The 16,720-nt window shown below is 41.8% G+C and overlaps 1 protein-coding gene across 1 annotated transcript; it reads left to right on the top strand.

The window, feature by feature from the left end:
- The first annotated feature begins 1,366 nt into the window (after positions 1 to 1,366).
- Positions 1,367 to 11,541, top strand: LOC148824409 (scavenger receptor cysteine-rich domain-containing group B protein-like). Its single transcript, XM_088926149.1, has 8 exons — positions 1,367 to 1,376; positions 6,059 to 6,373; positions 7,834 to 7,890; positions 8,582 to 8,882; positions 9,021 to 9,031; positions 10,172 to 10,347; positions 11,130 to 11,204; positions 11,530 to 11,541. The coding sequence occupies exons 1-8, from the start codon at positions 1,367 to 1,369 to the stop codon at positions 11,539 to 11,541; spliced, it is 957 nt and encodes a 318-aa protein (XP_088782275.1).
- Positions 11,542 to 16,720: the final 5,179 nt, after the last annotated feature.

The raw sequence follows: 16,720 nt of genomic DNA on the forward strand, positions 1-16,720 counted from the left end.
GCAGAAGCTGACCATTATCACCCTCTATTGATAATTTGTGAAAACATGGAGTGTATAAAATCTTTAAAAAGTTATTTAACTTACTCGTTACTGTAATAATAAACTTTATATTTAAGTGATAATTTAAGTGATATGCTGTGACATGTGAAAAAGTCTTCATTTACTCGAAAACAAGTGTGAGCAATAAAAAATGTTTCTAGAATAATATCATATTATACAGGATGATTCAGAAATACCCTGGGTTGTTTATTGTTTTATTGTGTTCAATTCTGACTCCTCAGTATTGTCTTATTACAGACTGGTGCATTAATAGAGATACACGTGTTTTTAAATAGTGAATTATTATTGAGACTGATATTAAATTATTACAGACTGATGTATTAATAGATATACAGTAAATCTGTTATTACCACCTAAAGTGTTTATGCTAGAGAATTAAGACTGGAGTTTTAATGCTGCCATTATATCTTTGGTGTATTCAGACAGTCCAGGTTTCTATCGTTAGGCTGTGTGATATTCAGTTGCTGTGAAAACAAGCAGTTCCTCTAGTTGTTATAAGAATATGTGTTCCAATATGATAGGAAGTTATGAGTGTGAATTCTTCATTTTAAAGACTTACAATTACATTTTGAAAATGTAAAACCTTTTCAGTCATAGGACAATTAGCTCTTGTATTTTTATAGTATTAAAATAAAACTGATATATGTTTACCTGGTTCATAAAGACCAGGTTTGCTTGTTTTCACATTGAAAAGCACAGGCTGATAAAAGTTACATTCATTATTGGTTTATAAGCTATAAAATGAAAAATATTAACAAAATTGTGGAAATTCTTAGTATTGTAGGTTAGGTATTATTGTAGGTATTATTATTAACTGGGGTCTCATCAGAAACTGAGGTGTAACATTAATAATTTAACAGCTACAAGATATTGTGGCATTACAGGAAGAATTAAAAAAATAGTAGTTGTGTTTTGTGTTTATACAGGATTTGTCTATTATTTAACAGCTAAATAATTTAATTTGTGTTTTTAGGTTAGTTATCTAATGACAGGGTTTTTTGTGAATTGTGAAGTTTTAATAAGAATGCTTTATTGTTTTGACTACATTCAAAATCTGAAATTATTATCAAATGCAATTATATAAGTATGAGTAATACAAATTAAATATTTAATTACATGTTATCATACAAATGCAATATTTAAAAATTAATTCGTAATCACAGGACTCAAGTTTAGATTTTTGAGCAGTTGCTCAGGACAACATCATAATAAATGTATCTGTGCCTATATGTTAAACCTGTCTGGAATTTTTGAAAAATGTTGTTCTTTAATATAATTTAATCTGATGATCATGTGTTAAGTTTAGATGTTGGCAGGTAAAGGCTAGAAAATCATTGTCAACAATTCACATACAGACAATGGGAATATACACCTCACACACATTTCAGTACAACATGTGAAGTACCTGTCAGCCTCTGACCACTGTTGTGACCACAGGTCCCACTAACACAGAAACACTGGTCCCAGGACTTGGAAGCCATAGAGTTAGTACAGTGTCCAGTATAGTGACCACAGTCTCCTGGAACCCAGGACCAGCCATCTGAGGTTCTACAGTCATTACAGCCACTGCCCGCCGTAGTGACCACAGTATGCAGAGGCGCTTTTCTGTTTAATTTAAAACTCAGCTTTATGGATATTCCTTAAAATTATAATTGATTTTATTCTGGTGCTATAAATAAGGAAAAATAATAAACATTTTGCAGTATTAACAAGAATTTCACCTCGACAATTAATCATAATATTAATTCAGCTTATATGTTTTTTAAACTATTTTCTATTAATGCTGTATTAATAGTTTTATATGCAGTTATACACTATTACACACAACACTAAGGATAATGTTTTTTAAGTACTAACATATAATTATTATAACTATTAACATTGTAGATATTTATCAACCTTATCAAAAATGTTGTACAACTTGACAATCCCTTATCTATTACCATAATAATAAAAAACAAAATATTGTTTGTAATTTGGGTCATGTGCTAGGACTTGTGGAAATTTTCCCATTTGCAAACAAAAAGGAATACAAATGTTTTAACAATAATACAACGTCTTCAAAATATTTACCAGATAAGTGTGTTATTAAATACTAGAGTATTATTGAGACTCCAGTATTATTACTATTGACACATTTTGTATTTACTGTATTATTAAAGTAACATTAATAATAATAACATTATAACATTATGGAAATGTTATTAAAAAATAGAGTATTTTGAGAGAAGGTGACAATTTTAGTGCAAAGAACTTTTACAGACAGGTGATCAGAGATAAAAGTATATTTAAGGCACATTTCTGATTAACAGATAATATTAGTAACTATTGCAGGTGAATGTGCTAATACAAATAAGAGTACTGAAGGTAAATGTATTAAAATATTTTTGATCCATGGTTATTTTTGAGAATGATTACAGTAGTTTTAGATACTATGGTAATTATATTACAAAAGGATCTAACATTGTAACATGATTGAGGACAAGACATATAGTTGTGTTTATTTGTTATAACAGTCACATTCAGGTGGTAGGTATTTGTATTGCAGTGTGTTGTAGTTTTCTGACCTGAATCCATACTGGGTGCTTTTAGACAACAATGTCCAGTTTCAGTAACAACACAGGAGTCCTGAGGCAAATCTTGTAGTTTTTTCAACTTTAAACAAAAGTTTGGGATCTGTTCAGACTGGAGTTTTATTTGAGAAATGTGTCTGTTATGTTGGAAGAAATGTGTATTTGACCCGGAAGTCCTTCATTTTGAAGAGATAAAGGTTTAATTCTTGTTCCATGTTTATTCTGCATTTGACTGATACTTCACAGCTAAATGAATTGTTGTTTGTAAGTCTTAGATAACTAATGATAGGGATCATTTTTCTTAAATCATGGAATTTTAAAAAAGAATGATTAATAAAAATAACCTGTGCACTGTGCTTTTAGAATATATTATTAAGTGCAACTATAATTCAATCTGTGAATTATGTACTAAGATCTTGAGAGGTAAAAGCTAAAACACATTGTTCACATATTTATCATGTAAGCATAGCAAAAAAATATATGAATAAAAAGTAGTATTTAAATGAACTGTAGCATATAGTGTGTAATGGAAAAAAATATTTCCCACTCCAAACTGAAGGTGATTGAAAATGTAATCAAAAAGAACAAATCTAGTTTCTGTAAGTGTGCGCTGGACAGTAAGTACAGACTGGGCTGGGACTGACTCGCATCAACAGCAACATTCCCTCGAGCGCTCACCCTGTCATTCAGACTGGGTCAGGACGTCTTTCAATTAAACCTTCAGTCTTTCATTCAGGCTCCCAGTCACACTAATCACCTCTTTATTTGAAACTGTTCAGAACACCGAATCTCCATCATTAGAGCTAAACCTTGTGAACCTAGCGATCATATTCCTCTCATAGTCAAGTTTATCACTCGGTTATTTTAATTTCTCACTACTCCTGCTCTTCGATCCTGAAATATTTTCTCTGTTTTAATTCTTTCCTTTTCCTCGCTGACTCTCCAGCCTTTCTTTTCTTTATTTCAGCTGGGAGACAGGTGTCCCTCTTTATTTTTTCTTTCTGCTCACCTTTTTCATTCAGCCCAGCAGCCTGCATTCGATCTGTTACTCCCTGATCATTCAAACTCTGAAAGAGCTCAAAGTCCTGCGCCTGGGTTTCAATTATATCTCCTGCTGCAGATTTTCCATCTTTCTGCAGCATTACACTTCACATATTTGTGAAGCACCCATCTATTAAGAAAATATTTTTATTGATTCTGTTTTGGATTTTATAACTTATTTTCAAAGTAGACTGTTGAAAAGACTTATCAGCGTTTAAATCTCTTACTTGATACAGACATGCGGTCAGTGCCCACTGTTAAGTACATGTGGGGCCTGAGACCCAGATACACCAGATACACCAAAGCTGGTTTCAGTCATTAAGCCTTCTGACACCACAGCCACTGTCCATTGTACTGACCACAACTTCCAGAAACACAGGAGCACAGTCATTACAGTCACTGACCACTATACTGACCACAGCTCCCAGAAACACAGGAACACAGTCATTACACCCACTGACCACTTTACTGACCACAGCTTCCAGAAACCCAGAACACCATCATTACAGCCACTATCCATTGTACTGACCACAGCTTCCAGAAACCCAGGAACACAGTCATTAGAGCCACTGTCCACTATACTGACCACAGCTCCCAGAAACACAGGAACACAGTCATTACAGCCACTGACCACTATACTGACCACAGCTCCCAGAAACACAGGAACACAGTCATTACACCCACTGACCACTTTACTGACCACAGCTTCCAGAAACCCAGAACACCGTCATTACAGCCACTGTCCATTGTACTGACCACAGCTTCCAGAAACCCAGGAACACAGTCCTTACAACCGCTGTTCACTGTACTGACCACAGCTTCCAGAAACCCAGAACGTCGTCATTACAGCCACTGTCCACTATACTGACCACAGCTTCCAGGAACCCAGGAACACAGTCATTAGAGCCACTGTCCACTATACTGACCACAGCTCCCAGAAACACAGGAACACAGTCATTACAGTCACTGACCACTATACTGACCACAGCTCCCAGAAACACAGGAACACAGTCATTACACCCACTGACCACTTTACTGACCACAGTTTCCAGAAACCCAGAACACCGTCATTACAGCCACTATCCATTGTACTGACCACAGCTTCCAGATACCCAGAACGTCGTCATTACAGCCACTGTCCACTATACTGACCACAGCTTCCAGGAACCCAGGAACACAGTCATTAGAGCCACTGTCCACTATACTGACCACAGCTCCCAGAAACACAGGAACACAGTCATTACAGCCACTGACCACTATACTGACCACAGCTCCCAGAAACACAGGAACACAGTCATTACACCCACTGACCACTTTACTGACCACAGCTTCCAGAAACCCAGAACACCGTCATTACAGGCACTATCCATTGTACTGACCACAGCTTCCAGAAACACAGGAGCACAGTCATTAGAGCCACTGTCCACTATACTGACCACAGCTCCCAGAAACACAGGAACACAGTCATTACAGCCACTGACCACTATACTGACCACAGCTCCCAGAAACACAGGGACACAGTCATTACAGCCACTGTCCACTGTACTAAACACAGCTTCTAGAAACACAGGAAGACCATCATTACAGCCACTGACCACTATACAGACCACAGCTTCTAGAAACACAGGAACACAGTCATTACAACCACTGTCCACTCTACTGACCACAGCTTCTAGAAACTGAGGAACATAGTCATTACACCCACTGACCACTATACTGACCACAGCTCCCAGAAACACAGGAACACAGTCATTACAGCCACTGACCACTATACTGACCACAGCTCCCAGAAACACAGGGACACAGTCATTACAGCCACTGTCCACTGTACTAAACACAGCTTCTAGAAACACAGGAAGACCATCATTACAGCCACTGACCACTATACAGACCACAGCTTCTAGAAACACAGGAACACAGTCATTACAACCACTGTCCACTCTACTGACCACAGCTTCTAGAAACTGAGGAACATAGTCATTACACCCACTGACCACTATACTGACCACAGCTTCCAGAAACACAGGAACACTGTCATTACAGCCACTGTCCACTGTACTTACCACAGCTTTTAGAAACACATGAGCACAGTCTTTACAGCCACTGTCCACTGTAGTAACCATAGCAGAACAGCCCTCTGCAGTCACACAGTGATATGGACAGAGAGATATATAACAGGATCTGTCCACAGGTGTGTGGAGGGAGAGGTAAGATAGCTGCTGGTGGACTTCCTGTCGCTCTACTGTCTCTTGTTCCCCATGGGAGGGACTAGCAATCCAATCAAACAGGTAAAACAAAATAAAAATACCAGGTGTGTTTCTAAAATCTTAATATAAATATATCCTGTAGACATGGTGATAGGTATTGTTTCTCTCTCTCTGCAGGCAGTTCTGATGTGAGGCTGGTGAATGGTGCCAGTCCCTGTGAGGGGACAGTGGAGGTGTATCATGGTGGAGAGTGGGGGACAGTTTATGGCAGTGGCTGGGATCTGGATGATGCTGCAGTGGTGTGCAGACAGCTGGGCTGTGGATCTGCTGTTTCAACAACAATAGGAGCTCACTTTGGACCAGGGTCTGGATCAGTCCTGCTGAGTGGGGTTTCCTGCAGGAGGTCAGAGTCTGCGCTGAGGGACTGTGGTAAAACTGTAGTGAAACAGTATGGCTACTCTCATGCCTATGATGCTGGAGTGAGGTGTTCAGGTAAGAGACAGAGACTCTCTCCAGTCTCCAGCTTGAGGACAATGAAAACTCCTCCACTGATCTAGAGTCCATCATCATGGTCCATTTAATTAAAATTTAATGAATTAAAATCTAGTATTGATAATATGATGATAATAATAATTAAAAGCAATATACGTTATAAACATATTATATTTAATTTATATATTAATTTAAGTGTGTCTTGTTTCTGTGTTTATGTAGCAGGACAACAGGAAGTGTCTCTGTCTTACTGAGCCTGTAGCTCATCCTCTCTCTCCAGGCACTTCAGTGTTGTTCAGTGTTGTTCAGTTTAAACAGGCAGGCTGTGCTCAGTGAGTCTGTATCTACTTCACTGTGCTTTACTGTTTTAGCACTGGTGAAGTGACAATCTACTGTGGTTCCACTGTGCTGTTGGGTGAAATGCCTTTTCATTTTAAGGTGTTTTAATGGTATGTTGGTGTCAGTGTCAGTGGATCTGATCAGTCTCAGGTGTGTTTAAATGGTATGTTGGTATCAGTGTCAGTGGATCTGGCCAGTCTCAGGTGTGTTTAAATGGTATGTTGGTATCAGTGTCAGTGGATCTGGACAGTCTCAGGTGTGTTTAAATGGTATGTTGGTGTCATTGTCAGTGGATCTGGTCAGTCTCAGGTGTGTTTTAATGGTATGTTGGTGTCAGACTCAGTGGATCTGGACAGTCTCAGGTGTCTTATAATGGTCTTGTGGGGCTCAGTGCTGTAGTGGAGTTCAGCTGCACTACCAGCTGCCCAAAGGGCTGATCCTTGGTGGTGGAGTGACTGTTGGTCTGATTCTGATGAGCCCAGAATTTAAGAATTCAAGAAATCAATGCAGTTTTGGATATAAATAGAGAAGAAACAGTTCTGTTGGCTCATTTATGTAAATTAATGATTTCAGGTTTGATATTTCAGACTAGACCTCTAACATTTAAACTGCTCTGCCATATTTTGGCTTCTTTAAGGCACTGATGGTCATGTATTTTCTTGTGATGCACTATAGCCTGGAGCTGACTGCTAGACCCAGGTGTGTGTAAATAGTGCTGAACTCCATGAGAGTGTGTCATTCTCTGAGATCTGCTTTCATGTGGAGAAGCACAACCCTGGATGTGTCCAGACTGTCTGTCAGTGCCCAGGTCAGACAGTCCTGCTCCAGCAGTGCCAGGCTGTGACACTGCTGGTCTTGTCCAGAGTGCAGTGCCCACATCAGACAGTCCTGTTTCAGCAGTGCCAGGCAATGGGGAATCTTTTCTTTGAGTATATGGCATGCCATTCTGCTTCTGTGAATTTGGTGATATGGATCAGTTTTTTTTTTCTTCTGTATTTATTAAGTCCACATCCCTAGCTACACTGGGAATCATGAATTGTAAGAAGCAGTTCGAAAATGGATGGATGGATTTGTGATCAGTTTCTATTTTTACTTATTCTACAGTCGATTGTGTTCCACAGGTGGCATCTTCAGCACTGTGGTTATTGCTATGAACATGTGGAACAGCTGGAATGATGGTGATAGTTTGATTTGTAATATTACACAAACTGATTAATTTAGTGTCTCTGATTTTCATATCTTGTATTTGCCCCAGTGTACAGGTAATGATGCACTGAACACCTTCTTTAGAGGCACATGTTAGAGCACAGAGGTGGAGATTGATGATTTAGAGTCTTTGATCTTAACAGAGTTTAACATTCATCTACAATTATTAGCTGTACATGTATCTACATTATTTCTGGAGTAAAACAATCAATTTTACATTCAGTAAAAACATTCAGCCCTAAAAGATTTTTTGGTTTAACTATCTGACATTGACCTTTCAGATTTTCTTCTGACTCTCCTCTCTTTCATTTCATTTTTATTTATATCCTATTATCTACTTTTTTATCTATATCTATCCTATTATCTATATTCTTATTGAAAGCACTCTGCATTATTGTACAATTGATTGTAATAGTGTATGTATTTCTAAAATGTAATTTTCTACGCCAAATTGTAGGTGTAAATCTGTTTATGAATGGAACAATAAGAAGTCAAGATTTAAATTGAGAATCTATTATATTTATTTTTTCACATGAAGTTGGTTTATTTTCATAGGGTAGTAAGTTTAATTCTCACAGGCACCAGGTTCAGTGACAGTGAGCAATGAGCTGCACTATGAGAGATTACCTGCTCAGACTGACAGCCTGTAGTTCTCTATTGCAGGTTTCCTGAGGCTGGTGAATGGACACAGTCTCTGCTCTGGGAGAGTGGAGGTGAATCTCAAGAACACCTGGACCTCAGTGTGCGACTCTGACTTTGACTGGCAGGATGCAGAGGTTGTCTGTCGGGAGCTGGACTGTGGGGCTCCTTCAGTGATACACAGAGGGGCTCATTTCCGACAGCGCCAGGGTCCAGTCGGGTCAGAGCAGTTCCAGTGTACAGGACAAGCTACAGCACTGCCCCACTGCAGCCAGGCCAGAGCAGAGCTGCTCCCAGAGCAGAGCTGTGGGTCTCACTTGCACAGGTAAGATAAAATCACTTGACTAAAGGAGAGGTCATTGTCATTTGTGACACAACCCAGGGTATTGCAGAGGCGATGTATAAGAGTTGTGTAGGACTAGTGTAGCACTGATGTTGGACAGTCCTTATGTCATTGTTTCAGTAGCCCGCCAGGTGTGTATACCCCTAAAGGGGTATAAGAAAATAGCAGATTATAACAGCAGAGGTGATGGAAGTTTCTGCCTGGGCTGTATTGTGAAATATACACCTACAACCTGTGCTGTGGCCACAACTGCCCCTCACCCTGAGGCTGGAAAAACCTCCAAGCCTGTGCTGTGTCGAAGCCTGTTTTAATAGCAGTAACCTGTCCTTCAGCTCTCAGACTGAGTGGAAAAATAAGTAGGTGGTGCTGTAGAAGGTAGCTGCTCTTCAGCCCTGAGGCTGAAAAAGGTCTATGTGATGGCAGTGGCTGTTACAGCTATAGCAAGTTTTACTTGTAGGTCGTCCTTAACTCACTATCTGCCGGTATTGCAGTCTGTTTTCTCATCTGTTAGGTATTTGCTGGAGGTCAAATTTTTGTTTTTGTTTTTGTTAGTCAGATTAGGACAAGGAGTTAGCCGGAAGACTTTCCTTTTTGTGTTTGTTGTGTTTTCGGGTTCACAGCTAGTTACTTTTTTATTTTTCTTATTGATAGGACCTCACATGTACAGTAACTGTGGGACTAGTTAACTAACGCTGTACCTGAAATTGTAAAATCAACTACTACTCTGGTTTGTTTTTTCAAAAACAGGCACAAGTGCTGTTTGTTTTTGGTCTTTTTTGCGGCTCATTGTTAGCCACAACGGGCACACCTGCACACTCTCTAAGTTTTGGGAAGGCTAGGTGGGAGCATAACACAACGCTCTTCTTCAGGTCTAAGGCTGGGGTTGTAGTGATGAAAAATAAAAGTGAAAGCCTTTAGCTTGGAGGCTGATGATAGGGGAGTATTTGTTCTGCGTCTTCTTCTCCTGCTTGTCCTTCCTGGTTTCATCAGGCCTGGAGCAGGGAGCACATTGTCTCCTGTGAGCTTCACATCACTATCTTAGGTACTGGGAAAGCTTGGCAAAAATAAAGGAGTCCCTGGGAAAAGTAACACGTCTTGAAGAAGCCATAACATGGCATCACAATATGTGTTCTTAGTCAAAGCTTTCTGTTGGTCTCTCGGTCACTGAGAGCTGGATGTTACAGTTTTTTCATCTTATTGATTTTTTTTATTGTTGTATTTCATGTGCCCTGTTATGGTGTCATGCTGATGAAGTTCTCTCCTATCTGCAGGATACACAGGGTTCAGGCTGGCGAACGGCTTGGACTCCTGCTCTGGACGAGTGGAGCTGCAGTACGACAGTAAATGGGGGACTGTGTGTGACCAATACTGGGACCTGAGAGATGCCAGTGTTCTCTGCCAGCAGCTGGGCTGTGGGGAGGCCTGGTTTGGACAGGGCAGTGGACCAGTATGGGCTGATGTGTTTGAGTGCCGGAGCAATAAGAGCCGTCTCTCACACTGCTCTGTCTCTTCATGGGGGAGAGCAGGGTGCTCTCATGGACAGGACGCAGGAGTCATCTGCTCTGGTGAGAATCGTGTGTTTAAAATTCATGTGCTTACACACAGCAGCACACTGATTAGCCAAATAACTGTTGTTTTATATACTCCATCCAATAAAAGGATAGAGATGACCGGATTTTTTTTCTTAATGCATTTCAGTGTGTTTTCAACACATATAACTCAAAATTTCTCAAAAGGGGTTAGTAGGTTGCCGAGTAATTTTCTTTCAGAAGGGTAGATACACAAATACAGTGAGGTGTAAAATCATGTGTATATTTGTTATTCAGATCATTCAGAGCTAGTAGCCAATATCACTCTGCAACTCACAACTAGCAACCCATTAAAGCTGAGCAGGTGTGAGCCTGGTCAGTACCTAGATGGGAGACCTCCTGGGAAAAACTAAGGTTGCTGCTGGAAGAGGTGTTAGTGGGGCCAGCAGGGGGTGCACACCCTGCTGTCCATGTGGGTCCTAATGCCCCAGTATAGTAACGGGGACACTATACCATAAACAGGTGCCGTTCTTTGGATGGGATATAAAACTGAGGCCCTGACTCTCTGTGGTCATTAAAAATCCCAGGGTGTTTCTCGAAAGGAGTAGGGGTGTAACCCTGATGTCTTGGCCAAATTTCCCACCGGTCCTTACCAATCATGGCCTCCTAATAATCCCCATCTCTGTACTGGCTTCATCAGTTTGCCCTCTTCCTCACTGAGAGTTGGTGTGTGGTGAGTGTGCTGGTGCACTATAGCTACCAACACATCATCCAGGTAGGGGCTGCACATTGGTGGTGGTAGCAGGTTTTCCCCATTACCTCTAAAGCACTTTGAGTGGAGTGTCTTGAAAAGTGACATATAAGTGTAAGCAATTATTATTAATTATTATTGTCCTGGAACTCAGTAAAGTATAATTAACACCTGATCTCTGTAATTAATGCATTAACCCAGAGCCTAATTAAGCATGGTACTGTATCATAGAGAAAGTGAGAATCCAGAGGTTAAGGGTTATAGAAGTTATTTTTCAGTCCCACAGACAACCAACACTCCACTGGTGAAACATCACACCAGTAATGAGCTCCTTCCTTCTCTTTTACAGACTCAGATATGACCAGAGATTCACCTGGAGCAGGTAAAGAGAGAATGAGGACTGTCTTAATCACATTAGTGCTGATTTAATTGTAGTTTCATTTCTGGTGTTAAATTGCACCTTTCACACACGGTTCACAGTCTGATTTCTATCTCTGTGTGTGTTTCACAGGTTTCCCATCTTCCTCTGTTCCATCCTCAGTAACACCAGGTATGAACTGGTCCTTGTTCTGTATCTCCAGGGCTCTCAGTGTGCGTTGACATCTCTGTTACTCATTTCAGACTGTGGCCCTGTGAAGCAGCAGGTGTGTGTGGAGTTGTTCAACACTGTCCCTCTCAACCTCTCTAACGCACAGACAGTCAGGGTCTTTGAGGCAGCAGGAAGTAAAAGCTGCTTGCACTGCATCTGCTTCCCCCTAGATCACCCACTAGAGGTCACAGTGATCTCCTAGTACTGCATTGACCTCTGACCACTGGCCCCTTACCTCTGACTCTCTGCTCCTATACTAACTGTCAGTAATGTTTATATATACTGTATATGTCTCTATATCACTGGGGACTGTCTCTCTCCTAGCCCAGCGCTCCCTCAGGCTGGTTGGGGCAGGAGGCGACTGTGCTGGGATGCTGGAGGTTTATCACAGGGGCTCCTGGGGGACAGTCTGCGATGACTCCTGGGACCTGGCAGACTCTCAGGTGGTGTGCAGGCAGCTCCAGTGTGGGACGGCCCTCAGTGCCCCAGTACCGGCCTCCTTCAGCCAGAGAACTGGACCCATCTGGCTGGACGAGGTGGAATGTCTGATAACGAGTCGTCTCTGTGGGAGTGTCCCTCAGCAGGGTGGGGACAGCATGACTGTGGACACAAGGAGGATGTGAGAATCCTGTGTTCAGGTAAGCGAACAAAAAAAAATCATCCATATTCTTGAATTCCACAACGTGGATATGGTTTGCATTTGGAGTGCGTAAATATATCCTATTGAGGAAAATTCAATTTAGTACAATTCAGTTTTATTTGTGTTTTTTCAAAGGACATTGTCACAAAGCAGCTTTACAGATTTCCAGGCCTGAACGCCCATTGAGCAAGCCTAAGGCGACAGTGGCAAGGAAAAACTCCCCTAGACTATAGTGGGAAGGAACCGTGGATGGAACCAAGGCTCGAAAGGGGGAGCCTATCCTCCTCTGTTAATTAAAATGAACAGACATGGTGAAAAAGATAGTATTTTTATTTCAGTAATGTGTAGTGAGGTCCAGCAGTGTCTGGAATGTTCAGTAGTTTCCTTTGGTTGAAATTTCTCTGGGAAGTTGAGTTCGACAGGTAGAAGAAGCTGGATTCTGGGCCTGGGCTTCCCAACACTCCACCTCAGAATAGACAAGAAATAAAGTATTAGTGAATGACAACGAAAACAGAAATTGGTAGGTTGCGTGGCTTGCTTTTCCTAAATATTTATCCAAAGGCTAGACTGAACAAATATGTTTTTAACCCAGATTTGAACACTGGGAGTGCGTCTTAATTCCACACATCTGTGGGGAGGCTATTCCATCATTGGAGAGCTCTATAAGAAAATGCTCTGTTGCCAGCTGTGACTTTTTTAATTCCAGGAACAACTAGGTAACCTGCTCCTTGTGATTGAAGTGTACTAGAGGGACTATAAGGGACTAAAAGATCACTCAAATATTTTGGGCCAAGATCACGCAAAGCTTTGTAAAAAGAGACTAAGATATAGTTATGATACAGCTGGGAATGCACATATTAACATCCCAGCAAAAATAAAAATAAATAAAGGAACTCTGGCACTGAACGTAAATTCCCCTCCACTAGTGAATGGGGATATATTCATCTCAGTGCTCCAGCAAGATCTAGAATCCAATCTTCAAACTTCTCACATCAATTGCCTTTAGTGATTTTCTGCCTCAAATGTTTCATTTTGATTTCTTCCAAGAATGGCTTCTGGCCAGATCCTGATGAACCACACGGTGTTAAATGTCACCCCAACCAGCACGTTCTCCTTTCACAGCGCAGCACCACTCACCCTGAGCCACGCGTTCTACTTTCATACTCAGTTCCTTAGTTATGCTGCTGCTGAATAGCCAAGCTGATCAGAATGACGTTTTGAATCAGAACCTGATCTTCTAATGGGATTTTAAAGCTCTGTGTGATGCACTGTCCAGATTCTGAATGAACAGAACCACACAGTCCTGTCACCTTCATATCAACTGTGTTATTGTACAGCTGTCCTTGTTTCATTACGTGAGTCAGTTATAACTGGATTAGTACGGGAAATGAGACTGGTTGCTGTTCACATTGTTTGCTTGTAGTTTCTTATCAGTTCAGAATGAAACGTTGGGCTGTCTTGTCAGGGTTTGTTGCCTTTGACTTTCCCTGCTGTCTTGATAGATCACACTCTCCTGAGACTGTCTGCAGGCTGTTCAGGACAGGCAGAGGTTTACTACAATGGCACCTGGGGCAGTGTGTGTCAGAACGGCATGACAGACATTACAGCTGCAGTGATCTGTAAACAGCTGGGCTGTGGAGACAAGGGCACCATCAGAGAGACAAACTCCAGGCTGAGCCCTGATCCCAAATGGCTGGACTTTGTCTCCTGCCGCAAACACGACTCCACCCTGTGGCAGTGTTCCTCCTCCCCCTGGGGTCAGAATGACTGCACAGACCGAGAAGTGGCTAACATCACCTGCTCAGGTACAGAGGGAAGAGTAATGCTCTGTAAATTAGTGTTTTGCCATATTTAGAACAGACAAAAGCTTTAAACTGAATTCTTATTAATTTATATCCAAACATGTATAAAAATGAAAGCAATGTCATTGTTATTCATTTTATAATAATAATAATAATAATAATGTTTTTATATGATTATTAATCTTTGAAGGTCCTAGAAAAGAAGCTGACAGAAGCACTCCAGCCCCTCAGGAACAGCAGCTTCAGCAGCACTGTCCAGGTGAGTTCAGTGTGTAAAACAGTCAGAGACACTGCAGCCCTGAGCTGAGGAACAGTAACCATACAGCTCTCTTCCAGAGTCATTCAATACCTCACTAGTCTCTACTACAGTCATTGAGCTTAAGATACACAGTAGCCTCTGTGCTTTTGTCTACAGTCACAGATCTAATGACACTCAGTAACCTCACTGTTGTCTTTCAGTCCCCCTGGCTCTGCGCCTGGCTGGAGGTACTAACTGCTCTGGGCGGGTGGAGCTGTGGTATGAGGGCTCCTGGGGGACAGTCTGTGATGACTCCTGGGACCTGCAGGATGCCCAGGTGATCTGCAGACAGCTGGGCTGTGGGGACGCAGTGAGCGCAGCAATAGAGGCCTCATTCGGACCAGGAAATGGCGCCATCTGGCTGGACGAGGTGAACTGCACAGGCAGTGAACTTCACCTGTGGGACTGCTGTCACTCTGGACTGAATCAGAGCGACTGTCGACACAAGGAAGATGCAGGGGTTACCTGTACAGGTGAGGAGAGTCTTAGAACTGTAAATAAACAAGGTAGCAGATCAATGGAGAAGTTAGACTGATGTTACCCATACTCTATCACTGCTTAATATCTAACTGAATCAACTAAGATCATCAGTGACAAGATTGGGATGTTTTGTAGCCCTGTGTGTGTGTGAACAGCACTAGGCTTTAATTCCGAACAAGACACCATTCATCCTGCAATCCTAGATTTCACCTCAAGGAACAAATGTAAAGATTTTCTTTTTATTAAGACCACTCTGGATTCAACTTGCTATAAAACCAAAGGCAAAATAATGACAGTTCTCCTATCTCTTTTACAGGTTTGTCAAAGACAACAGCCAGTCCAGCAACAGCTACAGGTGAACAGAAATCCTCCTTGTCATTGATAACTCCTGTCATTCTGTCTCTTCAGATTCCCAGTGTAGCTGTAGTGTCTCCTCTCCTCCCTCAGGGTGAAGATCAGTCTTTTCAGATTCCCAGTGTTGCTATAGTGTCTCCTCTCCTCTCTCAGGGTGAAGATCAGTGTTTTTAGATTCCCAGTGTAGATCTTGTGCTAGTGTCCTCTCTTTCCTCACTGATTTACTGACAGTCCTGATGGGTTAGATTGGGAATCCTTAACTTTTCTTCATTGATCTTAGGTTCACCCTGAAGCCATGATACCCACATATGGGAACAGGAGGAGAACAGGACATGTGTCAAAGTGTATATGAGCTCAAGAGCACCTCTCCTGATCCCTGTTCATCCATTGTCTCCCCCTCTCTCAGGCAGAACCAGGACAACACCCCAGACACAGCCACTGGGAGGCCTGTCCGCCTCGCCCCTGGTCCTCCTGCTGCTGGGGGCTCTGCTCTTCGTGGTGCTGGCTCTGTTAGTGGGGCAGCTGATCCAGAATAGGAAGCTGAGGAAAGGTAGGGAGGGAACTCGCCATCCACATAGTGACCTCTAGTGGTCAGTTCTGTCACTCACATGGAACTGATATTAATATAATTCCCTTGAGGAATAAACCTGGTAGAGAAAACCATTTGAAGTTTAAGAAAGATTATCAACAATTAAAGATAGAGATATCAGGAAATTTGCAAATCCAGAAGCATAACATTTAGGTGCTCTAATGTCCAAAGAAGGTTTAGTAGTCAATGTTTGATCTTGTACTCTGCTCCCTGCATGTTAACCCTGAGTGTCTGTTTTCTCACACAGCCCTATCTAAGGGAGCACTCACCCCCTATCATGATGCCGTCTATGAGGAAATAGAGTACAAACTGGTCAGAGAGGGAACCTACAGCGCCCCCAGGAGAGGTGAGTGGAGAGAGTCTTCAGGTGTGATTAGTCTCCACCCTCGGAGGAAGATCTGAGGACTTACACTTGTAGAAAATCTCACTCAACTGGTTTCTGACAAAAAGAGTATTTTTTAGTTTTAAACCTGTAGGGTTTTTTCTCAACTGGTGTCAAACTAAGTGACGAAAATCAACACAGCACGAATCTGGATCTGCCTTATAAACACAAACTCACACCCTGGCTTCTCTTCCAGTAGAGGACACTGAGGCTGCTGTCCGACTGCAGGTATTACTGATCTGTCCTCCTGTTCACAGGGAGATTCCTCTCTGATGAGATACCCTCTGGATATGACGATGTGGAGGACAGTGAGGGAGACCCAGTACCAGGTGAGGGAAGATGGAGTCAGGGGGCTCAGTGTGGGAGTGGGGGTGTCTTCAGTCCAGTACTCACTCTCATCCCAAAC

This window comes from Atractosteus spatula, chromosome 10, assembly GCF_055471065.1.
Source record: "Atractosteus spatula isolate fAtrSpa1 chromosome 10, fAtrSpa1.hap1, whole genome shotgun sequence".
In the NCBI taxonomy this organism is placed as follows: domain Eukaryota; kingdom Metazoa; phylum Chordata; class Actinopteri; order Semionotiformes; family Lepisosteidae; genus Atractosteus; species Atractosteus spatula.

Excerpts from the sequence above, each read along its gene's own strand:
- LOC148824409 (XM_088926149.1), top strand. Across the intron at positions 6,374-7,833 it reads TGCTGGAGTGAGGTGTTCAG|GTGGCATCTTCAGCACTGTG; the intron begins GTAAGAGACAGA and ends TGTGTTCCACAG. Across the intron at positions 7,891-8,581 it reads GTGGAACAGCTGGAATGATG|GTTTCCTGAGGCTGGTGAAT; the intron begins GTGATAGTTTGA and ends TCTCTATTGCAG.